General features: G+C 40.5%; 1 protein-coding gene across 2 annotated transcripts; it reads left to right on the top strand.

Annotated features, from left to right (window-relative positions):
• The first annotated feature begins 4,741 nt into the window (after window positions 1-4,741).
• Window positions 4,742-17,786, top strand: LOC103279099 (uncharacterized). 2 transcript variants are annotated; one of them, XM_008112395.3, is made up of 6 exons: window positions 4,742-4,975; window positions 6,135-6,175; window positions 8,181-8,817; window positions 10,465-11,003; window positions 12,604-12,670; window positions 13,632-17,786. In XM_008112395.3, the coding sequence occupies exons 3-6, from the start codon at window positions 8,193-8,195 to the stop codon at window positions 15,149-15,151; spliced, it is 2,751 nt and encodes a 916-aa protein (XP_008110602.2). In that variant the 5' UTR covers window positions 4,742-4,975; window positions 6,135-6,175; window positions 8,181-8,192; the 3' UTR covers window positions 15,152-17,786. The 2 variants fall into 2 exon arrangements, with proteins under 2 accessions (XP_008110602.2, XP_008110603.2); XM_008112396.3 differs by lacking the exon at window positions 6,135-6,175.
• Window positions 17,787-18,040: the final 254 nt, after the last annotated feature.

Below are 18,040 nucleotides of genomic sequence, written 5' to 3'. Positions count from 1 at the left end.
GAAAAAAATGATGTTGAATTTAGGCAGCATTAATGTGTTCATAGCCTCATGCCTATAATATACTCAAGTGTCTCGGAGAAAAGCAGCTTTAGCGGGCCCTAAAGTGAATCTTACATGTCTCATTAATTCCTTGATGGTACATAATGTTCATTTTTAGATATATGAAGGAAGCAATAAGTGGAATGTGCTCTAAAGATGCCAGAAAGGAGGGTTTTTATTTTATAAAGATAATAGAGCACTGGGGAAATGTTGTTTCCTCTGTTAACATAAAGAGTAAATGAAATGTCTTTTTTCTGAAATCATTCTTCATTTTCGCTTCCCCCCCCTTTCCCAAATGTTCTGAAGCATTTGCTGATCCTATAAAGGAAAATACTACTTGTTTACAATTTGTCTGGAGAAGTGACTGTATCAAGTCTTAACTGCAGATTCATGTCTATGGAAGGGTGAAGTCTGCCACCTTGTAACTGAAGGTGGTATTGCAAGGCACTGTCAGATAAAATTAACTACAGTAATAATAATAATTAATCAATTTAGTAAACAAAATTGTCTAATCACACCATATTGCAAAATTATTTCATAGGGGCTATTTTTCATATTGAAAATGGCATATATAGCAGCAGGGAGCTCTGGCATGGGCTGATCCATGAGGTCACAAAGAGTTGGAAGCAACTGAAGGAATAAACAACGAGGCCAATAGCATATATAGCCATACGCAGGTAATTGCATGTGATAACACCAACTATATTGTTATATGTGTTGTCGAAGAGTTTTTTTAAAATACCGCAGAGCACTTGATGAACCAACCTGGACACAGAATATTATTTGAGAACACAGAAATGCTGGACCACTCTAACAATCACCATGTCAGACTACGCAGAAATGAAATCTACAAGTATGTGGACAATTTCAACAGAAAGGAGGAAACCATGAAAATGAACAAAATCTGGATACCAGTATTTAAAAACTCTATAATCAGGACAGCAAATAAAGAACAACACTCAAAAAGTGGATTTCCAGACAATAAACAATCAGGGCTAGTTAACACCTCCCAACAAAGGATTCCCCCAGGCAGGAAGCAGCCAGACTTTGAAGCTGCAAGGCCATTTAATGCTAATCCAATTGCAACGTTCATACTTGCCTCAACCAGACAAGAGTTCTTTCTCCTACCCTGGACATTCCACAGATTTATAAACACCACTTGCCTAGTTTCCAACAGACCTCACAACCTCTGAGGATGCCTTCCATAGATGTTGGTGAAACATCAGGAGAGAATGCTTCTGGAATATGGCCGTACAGCCCGGAAAACTCACAGTAACCCATTTTATTATATGTACATGTTGCATGCCTAAATATCCTAACGACACCAGCTGCTCTCCAATCTTGGAAGTTAAGCAATGTCAATCAAAATGAGTACTTGGATGGGAGATGATCAATAAATACAAGTGGCTATTTCAGATGAAGGAACTGTCGAAACTACCTCTGAATATTTCTTGCCTAAGAAAAGCCCATGAAATTCATGGGGTTGCCATAAATCGACCGACGACTTGAAGGCATACTCACACACCACATACTGTACGTATAGTATTTATGTCTTTCATTTTTATCTCATCCATCCAACAAGTAGTTCAGGGATCTTTGTGGTATACTCCTTGTAACGATCCCATAAAATAGCTTTTGTAAACTATTTCAAAAAGCCATTCTGTCTTAGACTGATCTGGAAGCATCTGAGGGGGAAAGGAAAGGGCCTGAGGCTCTTAGGAATTGTGGGAGTTAAAGTCTAAAACACCCGGAGGGCCGAAGTTTGCCCATGCCTGATGTAGACCATACTTTGTTTACTCCTGCTCTAAAATGTTCTCTGTACATTTTTCATTCTGTCACAAGGACAGAATGAACCACTAATGTTATAAGTACAAGAGAGACTTAGTCATATTTTATCCTTTAAGATATTTTATAACGCACTTGTTGAAATAATGAATATGGTAGTCATGTCTGCTTGCTAAATGACTCAAGAGAGATGATTTATTTGCTAGAAATGGTCATTTGTAATGAGTTGGTTTAAAAGAGCACTGTCGGGGATACATGAAAATGTTAATTGCCACTAATAGTGAACCACAAATTCATTATGTAAAGTGATTTAAATTAAAAGCTGGATCAAGTGCTTAAATATTAATACTCATAATTCCCCAAATAATCATAGCCCCCTTGCTGAAACCTGAAAGGGCAAATCTCTGGAAGAGAAGGCAGAATTTAAACCTATCTTTAATGCTGCTACATCAAATAACACAATGGCTTTTCTAAATATATCTACTGTACCATCATTCAAAGCTGATGATGGTAACCATGATGTTGATGCCATCATTGGAAACACAGTAAGTTTGGTTGTGTGTTTTCCGGGCTGCATGGCCATGTTCCAGAAGTATTCTCTGAGGATGCCCACATCTATGGCAGGCATCCTCAGAGGTGACGTATAAAGCTTTCCCAGCCATAAAATGCTACACAGCGAGGAGCAAAGAACGTTATATGCTCTTTGCAGAGAGTGCTTGCAAACTGAGCAGATTATGAGGCATATTTTTCCTGAGTAAGTTATTGTAAAGTGAGCTTTATTCCACCAGTAGCGGATGAAGCAGAAACTTGTTTTGCTCTTGATGAGTGGGGAAAAGTGGACTAAAAACCCTATAACATTTATAATGTTCTGTTGTTCTGGTTTAACAAAATATAACAGCAATTGATTTCCCATAAGTGGGGACTTCTGTAATATCTCTGTGCTTATTTCTAAATGCATATCTCAATTCCATGTTTAAACATGCAGGACTACTATTAGCTATATTCTTCTTTGGAACCTGAGTATTTCCTTCTGCAGCAGTTGTATTTACTATACAAACATCCATCAGCACAGATGTAAGTAACAGGAATCTCAGATGTATATGCATGTTCCATTAGAAAATCTGCTTCTGTACCAGTATACATTTCTACTTGACAGTGATGAGTGCCAGATCTTTGAGAGCGCAGATCTTGATTCTCTTTCCCATTACAATCTCTATTTATCAACGTTCCCATCCCCCGAAACCATTAGACAGATTCAGCACTCTATAAAAGTGTGTTAGATGGTTTTGCTAAGAAATTTTAACTGAGTCCGGCAAAAGGGAAATGGGCATAGCATGGTTTCATATTTTTGCCATGCTTTAAATGTGTTTCCAATTGTTTTTAAATAAATGTTTTAGTTGAATTCTTTGCTAAGTAGTTTGGATGAAGAAGACCTTAAAAAAGTGCAAAGGTTTTCTATACCTTGGTTCAGTCAATTAATCAGAGTATAACTTGTAGTTTACTGAGGCCTAGGACCCCTAAACTTTAAATCCCAGGATTCAGCAGGAAGCAGCCACAGAATTTAAAGTGGGGCAGCAATGCTTTAACAGTGTTGTGTGATAATCTAGGGCTTGGAAGGGTAGCTATGAAAGAACTAGATAGGATCCTCAAGTGGAAAGATATTAGGTATTGAAGTCAAGATTATGCATGTCATAGTATTTCTGACTGTTATTATGAAAGTTGGAGAATTAAAAACAACTTATTTGAAATGTGATGGATGAAAGTCCTATTGATACTGAGGACTGCCAAAAAAATTGAATGAGTGCAAGAGCTAATCAAGCCTGGATTCTCTCTAAACACCAAATAATTAAACAGTCAGATTTCATGAGACAAAAGAACTAATTACAAAATATGGTAATATGTGGTAATGTCAAAGGCAGAGGGGGAAGATTATATTATCAGATAGATGGACTCAAGGAAGCCACAGACCAGAGCCCCATCTACACTTCCATATAATCCAGTTTCTGAATCCAGTTTATTTGCTTTGAACTGGATTATATGGTAGTGTAGACTCTAACAATCCAAAACAGATTATCTGGATTCAGAGACTGGATTATATGGCAATGTAGATCCAGCCTGAATTTGCAAGAACCTTGAAGGGCCAATAATAACAGGGTCTCTTGGAGGTTTCTTTTTCATAGTGTCACCATGGTCATTAGAAACAAAACTATTTATTGTGCTAGTTACAGTCTGTTTTAACCAACACAGCAAACCATTTTGAATCCCATGTTTGGGGAAAGGTGAAAAAATTAAACAGTGTATTAGCTGGTGCAACTGGTTATGCATTAGATCTGACACTGTACTAGTAAAGAGACATGACCTGTGGATGAGACACATTTATTTGCATCTTGAAAAAATGGGAGTCCTATAGCATTTCCCCTGTGTTCTGTACTCTTTTTGTATGTTCCTACATGGAACCTATATTTAGGAGGGCTAAGTTCATTTGGGGAAACTGGGATATTTGCCCAGGATAACTCATAAGGAATAAATACACTTCCATATGTTTGGAACCAAGTTCAAAAATGGTTATTTTTTATGTATGTGAATGTTATTTTTACGTGGGCATATGGGTGCAAGATGAGGAGGAAAATTAAGAGAGGTGGAAGGGAGAATGCAATTTATGCCATTTTATCCACAAGCATAATAACTGCATACCAGTCGAGAACAGGTCCACTTGGCCATGTTTTGTGAGACTCCAGAATTAACATGCACACAACAAGAGCCCCTTCCCCAGAAGGCAAGACCTGCACCTCTGATGAACTAATTCCAAGATCAGGTTTCAAAGCCTGGCTTGGCCTCCTTCCTTGGCCCTGAAATCCCCACTTCTAACAGCTTCATCCGCTGCAACTTTGGCTCTGGGGGTGGGAGCGGGGAGGCGGAAGGGTTAAAAGGAGGCTCTTTGGAAATCGGATGCCAGGGAGTCTCCAGAAAGGCTGCGCCTCCGCCTTCTCTTCCAGCCTCTCTCTTAGGGGTCAGGCGGCTGTTTCTGGGTCGAAAATCACTCCCAGCAACGTCGTTTCTTTGGATTTGGTTGTGGAATCCGAGAAGAAAGTTCTTCCCAAGCGACTGGGTTTTTGTTCTTCTGTTAGGATCCGGGGCGCCTCCTCTTTGGGTAAGATCCCGACTTCTGTTTTCGCTCGCTGCGAAAGGAATGAATGAACTTCTACAAGAAAAGTTTCTTGAAAGAGTTTGCGGCTTTGTATGCCATCAGAGCGTGTGTGTGTGTTACAAAACTTTGGACTCTTCAAATAGAAATAGGTTTATCAAGTTAGGCACTTTTCAGACAAATATTAATCCTTCTAATTCTCTACCATTGATTTATTCATCTGCGGTTCCTAGTCTGCCTAGAATTGATTGCGGGAACCAGAGAAATAAATGTACAGCAATGTATACTGTGTTGTCAAAGGCTTTCATGGCCGGAATCACTGGGTTGCTGTGAGTTTTCCGGGCTGCATGGCCATACTCCAGAAGCATTCTCTCCTGATGTTTCACCCATGTCTATGGCAGGCATCCTCAGAGGTCTGTTGGAAACTAGGCAAGTGGGGTTTATATATCTGTGGACAGTCCAGGGTGGGAGAAAGAGCTCTTGTCTGCTTGAGGCAAGTGTGAATGTTGCAATTGGCCACCTTAATTAGCATTGAATGGCCTTTCAGCTTCAAAGCCTGATTGCTTCCTGTCTGGGGGAATCCTTTGTTGGGAGGTGATTAGCTGGCCCTGATTGTTTCTTGTCTGGAATTCCCCTGTCTTCTGAGTGTTGTTCTTTAGCAGCCAGGCTTTGAAGCTGCAAGGCTATTCAATACTATTCAGGCTGGCCAATTGCAACATTCACACTCTCAGGCAGAACATTCCACAGATATAAACCTCACTTGCCTAATTTCCAAAAACCTCACAACTTCTGAGGATGCCTGCCATAGATGTGGGAAAAACGTCAGGAGAGATTTAATGTTTAGACTTTGGACCCATCTCGAAGATATCTCATTACATAAATATATGCAAAGGCAGGTATTCCATAAACTGAAAAAATCCAAAATTTAAAACTTTCTGGTTCCAAGCATTTCAGATAAGGAAGTGGTTCTTAACCTATGGGCCCCTAGGTGTTTTGTCCCACAACTCCCAGAAATCTCAGCCAATTTACCAGCTGTTAGGATTTCTGGGAATTGGAGGCCAAAACATCTGGGGACCCACAGGTTGAGAACCACTGAGATAAGGGATACTCAACATGTTGCAAAATGTTTGGCCCACTTGTTTGTCTTTTTCTTTTTCTGAAATAGACCCAGAGGCTGGATTCACAGAGTTCCAAGGACACATATAAGTAAGAGTGGAAAATAATCTGTCTGGGTTGCTGTGAGTTTTCTGGGCTGTCTGTTTCTGTTCTGCTGAGATACAATCTCTCTCTCTTTTTCCTTTCCCAATCTCCTTCTTCTCTGTGTTTTTTTAATGTCATGCCTGATGGTGGATATGATCTTGCCTTGTTTTTATTTCAGCTGTGAGAGAACTATGGCCCGTGGACTGCATATGGTCCCTAACCTTTTATGTGACCCTGCTTAAGCCTTCCCCAACACTCAAGGCACCTTCAACCCCCTATTACACAAAAAATCAGAGCAGAAAACTGTCCCCAAAGAGCTAATCACCACTTCTGACACCTTTAAAAATTCCAGTTCCCAAAAACATCCCAAACAGGTTGAAAATGAGTTCAGGCTCTAGGAAATATAAACATGAATTAGATTTCCAGTCAGCTGAAAATGTGGTGTTTTGGGAGGACACCTCCCCATCACTAAAAAAAAAACCAAAAAAAAAAACCTCTTAAGTAGACCAAAATGCCTCAAAATTCTAGGAAGTATACAAGGGAATTATCGGTATGTTTCCAGTCACTTCCAGGTCATACGCTCCTCTGGAAATGTGATGACGAGGACTGCTTCTATAAGGCTGTTGGGACAGAAAATGAGCCCTGTCATAGTTGTCCATATGTTGTTGTTTTTTTTTACTGATAAGAGTCAGCACTCCATATTTAAAGATTTGACTTTTGTGGATTGGATTACTATTTTGATTAAAATGTTCTCTTTAGGAATATCTAGCTTTCCCAGTGCTACTCTATGGGCAACTTTTTCTAGAAATTGATTATATGGTTATGTTGTTGGACCTCAAGATTCACAGAGAGAACACCTCGCTGAGAATCTCTAGTTCCTCCAATACAGTTCTATGGTCAGTTTCTGGCATGAATCATTTCAGAGAACCTAGATATTTCTATAGAGGTCTTTCAGATTTAAAACAATACAATTTTATTATTTATAGTCTTCATTTTTAAGGATGACCTGTGCCTTAACACCAGCAAATGTGGATGTCTCACTGTATAAACATCATCACCCCAAGGGCCTTTCCAGTTGTAGATTGGAGTATAAATGCACTCCCTTCAATTGTCCTGATTAATCCCCTGCCATCCCACTTTTTCAGCTGCTTTTAAATGTTCCCATTTTCTCTTTCCTCCTTCTATTTCCATTTTTGTCTTCAACTTCTTCAGTTGCTACAAACTGAACTCAAAATTCTGAAGTAGGAAGAGTAAGGAAGGGGCACAAGCTTGTCCATCCCTGTAGACTCAGACAAAAGCAAAGTGCAGCAGTCTCTCTTCGATTGGGCGTTCTTCCTTGTTAATCACTTCTTCTGTCTTGACCATATTCTCATATTGCTTTGTCATACGTGTCAAAGTTTTCATTTGTGAAATGTATACTCTACCCCTGAAGGCACCAGATCCTGTTTGATCTTGGAAACTAAGCAGGTTAGCCCAGGATAGTATTTATATGGGAGACTATCAACAAATAGCAGGTGCTGTGTGTTTGTTTTCAGACAAAAGGTCTGGAAAAACCACCTTAGAAAAAGTGCCTTAGAAAACTCTATAAAATTTATAAAATTTCCGTAAGTAAACATTTGACTATGAAGTCCCTGGTGGCACAGCGGGTTAAACCGCTGAGTTGCTGAATTTGCTGACCAAAAGGTCGGCAGTTCAAATCTGGGGAGCAGGGTGAGCTCCCAGCTTCTGCCAACCTATCAGTTTGAAAACCTGCAAATGTGAGTAGATCAATAGGTACTGTTCTACTGGGAAGGTAATGGTGCTCCATGCTGTCATGCCGGCCACATGGCCTTGGAGGTGTCTACAGACAACGCCAACTCTTCGGCTTAGAAATGGAGATGAGCACCAACCCCTAGAATCGGACACAACTAGACTTAATATCAGGGGAAAATCTTTACCTTTACCTTTTAAACATTTGACTGGGTGGTATCTACACATGTAAGTAAATAAATTCTAAATAAATCTCTTACAGATGTGACCAGAGATGCTGTTGGGACAGCCCAGCTGGACTTGCTGTTGCTGGCTTGTTGTGTGCTTTTGGTTTCTGACTGGAGAGGGAAGAGACGTTAGCACCGAACTCTGTAGAAGCCCCCCATGTAGCAGGAGCAGCCAGGATGAGCAACCACCTGGCAGACAGCTGTGCCAAGGATCCCATTGCTCAGGCAGGGCAAATCGCTCCTCCCGTACTTTTGCCCACATGGGCACCTTTGTGCGAGGACAACCCCACAGCAAGCTATACCTATCTGTCCAACAACAGCAGGAGCAATATCCTCTTGTGGGGAGAGGTGTTGAACATGCATCTCTGGCCATGAAGAACACAAGGGAGAATTGCCCAGGAGGAGGAGACTGCACCCCAAGGGCTCCGAATGGCACTGCCCAGAATTGCAAAGGCTTTGAGTGTAGGCTGGCCCTGCGCATTCGCCAGAAGCCCAGACTAGCTGGTCAGGCTATGCCATGCTCACCGAACCAGGGAGAAGGATGTCCTGAACCCACACTGGTCAGAGCAGCTGAGATAGCTGCCCAGTTCATTGGGGAAGACCTTGCTTACACAGCGTCGGATTTAGGAGGTGGCGCTCTAGGCGTTCAGCTTACGTGTGATGTTAAACCAGGTAGGTGGCAGTCTCTGAAAGATTATAGAAGCATTCTATGTTCTTCACAACTTGGAGAAGTGATTATTTTTGGATTATGTCACAATGCTGGCTGGGGATTGCTGAAAACTGTTGTCAAGTAACTATCTGTGGTCAAGTCATTTGCTCTGGTTCTTCCAGTGGTTGTAGAATAGGTAGATGTAATGCTAGCTTTATAACAAGAAAGTACATTAGAACATATTCACATACAGAAGCAATAAGTCCTTGAGACAGGCTTGTGGTATTCAAATTCTTAAAAAATAAGATACAAGCTATAGGTAGGAATTAGTTGCCCTTAGTCCTCATGGGGAGATGGGGGAGGATATAAAGTTTCATTGAGTTTGATTGATGTATTATTTCAGGATAGGGAGATGCTCTGGAAGAGCAAGTTATGCCCACTTACATGATTAGCTTCAAGGCTGGATGGATTCAAATCCATAGATGGATTCTGGACTTTTAATGGTTATACAGAGAGGGAATGTCAGCAACATTGATTGTTACAAACCAGGTAACAAGCAAAATCTGAAATTCCCTCTCCTGTTATCACCCTGGCAAATCTATAATGGGTTCCCAACTGATGAGTCTGGATGACTTTTTGGCAAGGAACCCAACTTTGCCCTTTGTTTGACAAACAGGGAAGAGGAGTGAAACACTTTTGGGTGGTTCCTGCAAACACTGTCTGATTTCACTCCTGGGACCAAGTTCCTCAAAGTTCTAGCTATGCTAATTGCTGGAAAGGGACTCTTCATAATAATTGATCATGGATGCTTCACATATCTATTTGTAGTGCAAAAACATGAAAGAACAATAAAATATTTAAAATGAAGAACAATTTTAACTAATATAAACATTAATATTTCAATGGAAAGTTTAAGCCTGCTTTTGGCTGATGAGATAGTCAATTTAATTAAAATTGTTGTTGCTTGCTTTCAAGTAGTTTCAGACTTTGCGTGACCCTAAGTCTTAGGTTTATGGCAGGGGATAGGTAAATTACTTTGAAGGGCTGCATCTAGTCCGCAGGCCTTAGTTTGAGGACCCCTAGTCTAGCCCAACCTGAATGATGCTACTTTGGACATTTGATGGACATTTGACAGGAATGTTTTGCTGATCTGGCTGTCAGATTGGAGTGCCAATGAGCGAAGCCCAATATAGGGGCTGGCAGTTGATAGCAACAGGCATGTATCTTACTAACCACCCAGAAATACTCTCAGTGATGAGCGTTTGCAAGCTCTGGATTATGCTAATCACCTTCATTAGGCAAAGTGTGCCAGATGAAGACTTTAGTGTTATCAATCTGTGCAAGAATATTGTTTGTTTGCCTAGCTTCATGGAAGTTGAATGCCTTTTTCCTGACGGGTATCTGACTTCATTCATTTCTGCCCTTTGGCTGTACAGAGCTGAATGATCACATAGTGGTTATCTAAAACGGCCTTTCCCAACATGGTACCACCCAAATGTACCAACTACCATGCCCATCATTTCTCAGCTGATGTAGGGGCTATCAGATGTATAGTACGACACATCAGGATGGCACACAGATGGGAGAGACACAGATTCATAGTTTCTAAAGAAGAATGGTGGCAGTTGTAAGAAAAGAAATTAAATGCCTAGTTGTTGTTTGTATTTTAGGAGAAAACGAAGTCCCATCAGAAGATGCACTTGTGCTTCAGCTCCAGCTTACCAAAGGGCAAGAGAAATTTGTTGAAGCTTTGAAGAGCCAGCAGACGTTAATGATGGATTTACAGCAAAAACTAATGGAGCAACAGAATGTATTGGCCACTCAGCAGCTGGAAATTATTGAACAACAAAGGAAAATGTATGAGCAAATGGACCTGATCAAGGTCCAGTATGGCATGCTTTTTGACACAGTGAAACAAATGTCATTTCAGGGTCTGCAAGAGGATATTCAGCATTATTTTGAAGCCAATCTCCAAGGCCTCCAGAACCAAGCCAGGAATCATCTCCAGAAATCCTACTCTGTGCATAAAATAGAAGTTGATGCAAAAGTGATTGATATTGGAGAACCTTTAATGGACTGTGGCCTTTGTGAAAGTGATGAATTTTGCAATTTCCAAAATACACCCTCGCAATGTGAAAAATGCACCTTATGTCCTGCTGGTTTTTTCCAGCTGTCTGAGTGTTCTTCAAATGCTGATCGGATATGTCAGGTAAAGTATTGTCAATTCTTTAAACTTCAACAGTAAACAGAGTCACCATCACAGTAGTTGAAGATCAAGACTGTATCTGTCTTTAAGTAATGTGTCATAATGGGTTTAGTTATGTTATTATTTATTCAATTTGTGCTTATTATGATTGAGACCTAGATCTAGATGCTTTTCCCTCTCATCCTCTCCACTACTGAATTTTGTTTGCGAAGAAAGGAGATCCCTGAAAATATAATATAAATTTAATATAAAGAGCATTACGTTACAAAAAGGATGGGCAGAGATCATCCTTTTTGTAACGTAATGCTCTTTATATTAAACTTTTAAGCCTTTTATGGCAGAAAGAGTGTGAATCTTTTAAAACAGAAGAGGTCAACTGTGATAGTAAAAGGTAAAGGTTTTTCCCTGACATTATGTTTAGTCGTGTCCAACTCTGGGGGTTGGTGCTCATCTCCATTTCTAAACTGAAGAGCTGGCATTGTCCATAGACACCTCCAAGGTCATGTGGCTGCCATGACTTCATGGAGCGCCATTACCTTCCCGCTGGAGCAGTACCTATTGATCTACTCACATTTGCATGTTTTTGAACTGCTAGGTTGGCAGAAGCTGGGGCTAACAACGGGATCTCACCCTGCTTCCTGGATTCGAACTGCCAACCTTTTGGTCAGCAAGTTCAGCAGCTCAGCAGTTTAATCTATTGCGCCATCGGGGGTTCTGTTCAACTATGGCCCTCCCGGATTTTTTTTTTTATGGTTAACGCTTTTGAGGATTTACCACTGCAGTCAGCCCTTCACATTCACCGAGGTTAGAGACATAGAACCTCCTTGAAAGTGAACAGGTGGAATTGTTATTTTAAGTCCTCCCACATAACTGTGTAGTTAACTTCTGTTCAAATTTGACCATAGAATTGCTGTGGAGAACTGAGAAATTCCTACAGAGGTATTCTCTTTCGGCATCTCTAATTCTCCAACATGACTGTATGGTGAACTTCCAATGAAGGTTAACCATAGAGTCACACTGGAGTACCTAGAGATTCCCAGGGAGAACAATGTAATTACATTCATGAATAATCAAATCTGCAAAAGTAAAACTCATAAATATTGAGGGCTGACTGTTGTTTGCTGAAAAGAGATGAAATAGAATAAATTGACAATTTTGTTATGTAGAACAGGAAATATAGTAAGGAGAAAACCTGAAGGGGACAAAAAATCTATTACATGATTTGGAAGTTCAGAGTATACAGAACTTGATCTCTGAAGGGAAAGTTGTGATCACAGTAATAAATTGGAAAAGACATTAATTCATTTGAACTTTGTTAAACGCAAGAGATTAGCACATGACAACAGTGATTTAATTTATATCTGATACAAATGTAAGAGTTAGCAATTACATGTTTATAATTATAGTTTGGATCTCAGAAATATCCTTCAACAAACAAGTTCAGTGTTTATGGCTGTAGTCAAAAAAGTAACTCTTCCAAGCTGTGCTGTAACCTCTGGTTTTGAAGTGTGTATAATTGGTGTCCACCTTTTCTGATTGTGGAGATAAGAATGTTCCCAGAAACGAGTGATTTGGGTTTGAACTTGACTCTTACTATTTTTAGGACAGAGATGAGTGCGTTGAATCACCAAGCATCTGTGGGGAAAAGATAAAATGCCTGAACACTCCAGGTAAATTGCTATTTTGCTAAGAATTAATGAAAATGGGCAGGTTTACGCATTATGCATTTTAAAGCATGGTGGCATACAGAGAGATGTGGTTATACCTTGGTTATATTATATAGATGTGTCTTTATATTAGTCATTATTAATTTGTCAAGATGCCTCAATTGGAGCCAATATAGTTTACTATTAAAAACACATAGATTGGCCTTCTCCAATGCTGTGCCCTCTAGATAAGTTATTCTATAATTAAAATCATCCCCTAAATACTGGGGATGATTGGAGCTGTAGATGTAAGCTGGCATTCTGTTGGTTATGCTCAACTGGACTAGACACATTCTGTCAGCTGCTGAGTGGTGAGTCAATACTTTTAGGCATATCCCACTGTTTTAGTGGGTCTCCTTTAACATCAAGATTTAGGCTGCACATATCCGAAGGGCACTATAGACAATGTGTTTTTGGTTAGTCTGAATGAAAAATGTTGAAATGGTTCTTAGTGTTATTTTTAATACAAGTGCTTATAAAAACTGTAGATGAAAGGTACCATCAGGAGAGGTGTTCTGTCTATGTGATAGAAAGGAAAAAATGTATCTTTTTGACACATGCATGAGTCATCCCAAGAACAAAGACAATAGGCTGGTTTTGCTTCCAACGTATTGTTTGTACTCACACAGAGATGTGGAATGAATTGATCAATGAAAACCCAAACAATTGGAGACACCATAAGTAGGGGCCTTGAGCCATCCCTTGACTATGAGTAGAGGAGGTCTGAGCCTCTTCCCCACCATGATCTAGTAAAATACTCCTTTGCAGATGAGCCTATTCAGGAATTATAAATAAGAAATATGCTTAACTGTGCCCAATGGGATGGCCTACCCAACAGACCTGTAGAAATACAGAATATCATGATTCTCGTGAAATAATTAAACACAGGGTTGTGGCTGACATTGTCTTTCCTTCCTGTCAACAGGAGGATTCCGGTGTCTTGGGATTGCAGAAAAAGAAGCTGCTTTGGGACTGTGTGGTGAGGAGTACTTCTTTAACAAAGAGCTACAGGAGTGTCAAGCATGTCTTATATGTGATACTGGGGTGGTCGCTTTCCCTTGCTCCACTGTAAGTGATACCGTTTGTTCAACAGCCAGTGAAAGCAAGTTGTCTGAGTCATGGGCTGCAAACCTTGTTTTCCCCTTGACAAAATTTGGCACATCTCAAGTCTATCCCGGTTTCAATTTGCCCATCAAGGCAAAACAGGAATGCAACATTGGAACAGTGGCAAGCAACAGCTTAATATTCAAGCAACATGGCTTAATGTGGGCTGACTTCAATTTTGCTGTGAAACACAGCTGCAGGAATTTCCTCCAACTTTCTCTCAAAGTCAACAACAGTGAGGAAGGCTATGAGCTGAGTGGGGTTCGTATCGAACAGCCAGAAGGTAAAATTTTCCAGGGCGTCAGCTTGAGTGGTGCTGCAGAGGTAGAGCCGAGCCAAACTCTCTCAGTGTTTTTGAAGAGCCCTAATCAATTCTGCAACCAAAGCAAAGATTTAAACATTTATGACCTCAACACACCCTTCAGTTTGTTTTGGTTATCACATGATACAGGAGCCGTGGCCATGACTGCACAGACTACTACGGCGATGCATTACCAAAACAGCTATCGACCCACCTTTAAATTAGGTTCTGTTTCTGATCCTTACATGCTAACGTTGTCCCATGATGGGAAAGCCATCAAGTTTACTGAAACTGGTGTTGTAAAGTTTGTGTTTCACCAAGCCTTATACTCCATGGGTCAGACCTGTGTCCGTGAAGGTTTTTCACTGGTTTCTTATCTCAACAGAAATGGCACCAATTCAGAATTGATGACCGTTTATAAGTCTGGTGTCAATTACAGAGACACATCAATATCTGCCTCCGGGGCCACCAGAGTTGGAGCTGGGGATCTTATTAGTTTTGAGATCCTTTCACCAGCACAATGCAATGTTCGTTATTTTGGAGATGGTTCTGGAATTAGCATGCTTAGCCTCATCTGGATCCCATCTGCGGTGTCTGCTGCTCTTTCAGCCTCAGTTTCCATTAAGGGGCTGCCCACAGGAGCTGTCAGGAACAAGTTACTGGATTTTATGCAGGTCTCACCCATTGAGAAGCAGGTCTATCTGATATCTACTGGACAGCATGCTCAGAAATATGTTTTGTTCACTGAAAGTGGAGTAGCCAGTGTTGCATTGACTTTAAAGCTGATCCACTCCTGTAACATGCTCCAAGTAACTCTAAACCAGTTCACTGGTGATCATGTGCAACCTCATGCAATTGCCCAGCAAGTTGGAGGTCAAATGCCAGAAGGAAGCATCTGGACCAGTGTTAGCTTTCACTTTTCTTTTGAAGTTCACAATGGTACAATGATATCTATTTCTCTTGATTGTGTGCGTGGAAGAATCAACCATATTGCTCATGGACCTGGAACCAGCCTATCTGTCTTATGGATTTCATCCTAGCAAATCCCAGGATGAAACTAAAATGTAACCAGATGAATGTTAGGATTATGGAACTATGAGGAGGAACATCCAGTAAGACTGTGTTGGTCGTTTTCTTTTCTCCAGCTATATTTGGATGGGAGAGAATAGAGAAGGCACAACAAGAAGAGTATTATATGGTTGATTAAAATGGAAGTAGACTCCATATAGGGAATATATTCTTGGACTTTGTATGGAGCCATGAATCTGCAAATACTGTGAAAGCCATCCACTACATGGCTGCTAGCCTCCTCCCAGTAGACTCAAATAAAGGAAAAGCTTCATGAGAACCACCACTCCTCTTAATGTTCCCCCAGCAACAGCAAGAGTATGGGCAGCTATACCAGGAAATCCCAATTGGATGGCCCCCCATAAGGGTCTTCCTCCAGGGTCAAACCAAGGATGGGAAACTTGGAAGCCCCTGAATAGACTCAGAAGTGGAGTGGGCTGATCAAAAGACAACTTGGCAACATGGTACTACCTAAAACAATCCTCCACCTTGTGCGACTGTGGAGCAGAACAGACAACTCCGCATCAATATGCTTGTCCGCAATGTCCTGCCCTATGTACAGAGGAAGAATTATTTGAGGCCACAGACAATGCATTCGTTGTTGCCTGTTTTTGGTCAAAAGATATTTAGCCGCTTGTGCTCCTTCTATTTATCAGTTTTATACTAATTTATGTAATGTTTTTGATATGAAATAAAACTAAACTACTTCTACTACAATAAGAATAAGAATAAGATGTGCTGGAGGACAGACTATATCTAGAGAGGATATATTTTGTTAGACATGTATAAATGAAACCATGGATACAGGAATCATTTTACTTTATTTCCTTCTAGTTCTTAACTAACTACCACAGGCAGTGTAATACTTTGAATTTCAGAATGATTTTATTTATTAGAAAGATTGGTGGGTTGTGATGGAAGTTTAGTCCATTGTATCTGGAGGACTTATGGAGCCCTCAGTGGCACAGTGGATTAAACCACTGAGCTGCTGAACTTGCTGACTGAAAGGTTGGTGGTTCGAATCCGGGGAGCAGAGTAAGCTCCCGCTGTTCGCCCCAGCTTCTCCCAACCTAGCAGTTCGAAAACATGCAAATGTGAGTAGATCAAAAGGTACTGCTCCGGTGGGAAGGTAACAGCGCTCCATGCAGTCATGCTGACCACATGGCCTTGGAGGTGTCTATGGACAATGCCAGCTCTTCGGCTTAGAAATGGAGATGAGCACCAACCCTCAGAGTCGAACATGACTAGACTTAACGTCAAGGGAAAACCTTTACCTTTTACCTTATCTAGAGGACCTATGTTGCTGGAAGCTGACTGTGCAGGTTTCAAAGCTAGAACAGAGTTTTATTTTAGATGATCACCAAAAAGTCCTGCTCCTGGCAAAGGATTTAAAACAAAGCAAAATAAATTATCAGCTTTTAAAAATAAAAATGATTTAAGAAAAAAATAAACATTTTAGGCTCGTAATAGAATAAGCCTAGAGATTGAGTAGCAATGACCTTCAAGTTCAACCCAAGAAAAGCAAAAGTCTAGCAGTGAAAGTAGTTGTTCTCAGGTATGTGTCTATGAGCCTTCCGACCACCTGTTTTCTAGGGTTTTCTTATTGTCGTGTGCCTTTAAGTTATTTCTGACTTATGGTGACCCTAAGACAAACCTATCGCAAAATTTGTATAGAGAGGATTTGTCTTTGCTTTTCTCTAAGGTTGAAAGGGTGTGATTTGCTCAAGATCCACGACCAAGCAGTAATTTGAACCTTCGTCTCCTGATGTCCATCACTCAAGCCATTAGACCGTGCTTTCTTTATATGTGACTCCGCTTTCTTTATATGTGATTCCAAAAGAAAAACATAGCACTATCCTGTCCAAGTCAACTTCCTTTTAAGATTCCATTGGCTTCAGGGGTAAAACAACTATTGAAAATGTCAAAGAGACTTTGAAGTTCTTAAGTGGATCATTCTGTTCAGAATGTTATCTCAACTTCATATTTGTAGTGACCTTCAAAGTAAAAGGTAAAGGCTTCTACCTGACATTAAGTCTAGTTGTGTCCGACTCATCTTCATTTCTAAGCCGAAGAGCTGGCATTGTCCGTAGAAGCCTCAAAGGTCATGTGGCTGGCATGACTGCATGGAGCGCTGTTACCTTCCCACTGGAGCAGTACCTATTGATCTACTCACATTTGCATGTTTTTGAATTGCTAGGTTGGCAGAAACTGGAGCTAACAGCAGAAGCTCACTCCACTCCCCGGATTCAAACCGCTGACCGTTCAGCAAGTTCAGCAACTCAGTGGTTTAACCTGCTATGCCATCGAGAGCTCCTGACCTTCAAAATACTATGTGTTTATACGTATATGCATTATTACATCTAATGAGAAAAGATGCCTTCCTAATGGGATTTAAAGGACTATAAACATTTTTAATCTCCAACTTCTGAGCCTCTTCAAAATTCCAGAAAAATCCTTCTTTAAAAGCAGCTTAAGTGAATCAATGAAATTTGTTGTTTTTTGTTAAAAGTCAAAACATTAATGTTGAGTGTGCACTCTAAATATCTGACGTTATAAAGAATGTATCAAAATATCTTTTATTGCTTTTAATAAATGTTATGCATTTTATGCAATGTGCACAGATTATCTTGATTGTCTTCAACTGCAACCCTATACTCCTTTGCCTGGGAAAGGGCCCTGTTGAACTCAGTGGGAAGTTAACATCGGTGTGTATCGACATGTGTGCTGTAAGTATTTTAATATAAAGCAGGGTTGAAATTGGGAACCCTCTAAATCAAGCATGGGCAAACTTGGGCCCTCCAGGTGTTTTGGACTTCAACTCCCACCATTCCTAATAGCCTCAGGCCCTCAGCCTCAGCGGC

This window comes from Anolis carolinensis, chromosome 6 (assembly GCF_035594765.1).
Source record: "Anolis carolinensis isolate JA03-04 chromosome 6, rAnoCar3.1.pri, whole genome shotgun sequence".
NCBI lineage: Eukaryota > Metazoa > Chordata > Lepidosauria > Squamata > Dactyloidae > Anolis > Anolis carolinensis.
This window is presented reverse-complemented; position numbering and strand designations above follow the sequence as displayed.

Bases quoted from the DNA above. Each gene is read 5' to 3' on its own strand.
- LOC103279099 (XM_008112396.3), top strand. From the start codon at position 8,193: ATGCTGTTGGGACAGCCCAGCTGGACTTGCTGTTGCTGGCTTGTTGTG. The intron at 11,004-12,603 runs GTAAAGTATTGT...TACTATTTTTAG, and splicing joins ATGCTGATCGGATATGTCAG to GACAGAGATGAGTGCGTTGA. The intron at 12,671-13,631 runs GTAAATTGCTAT...TCCTGTCAACAG, and splicing joins AAAATGCCTGAACACTCCAG to GAGGATTCCGGTGTCTTGGG.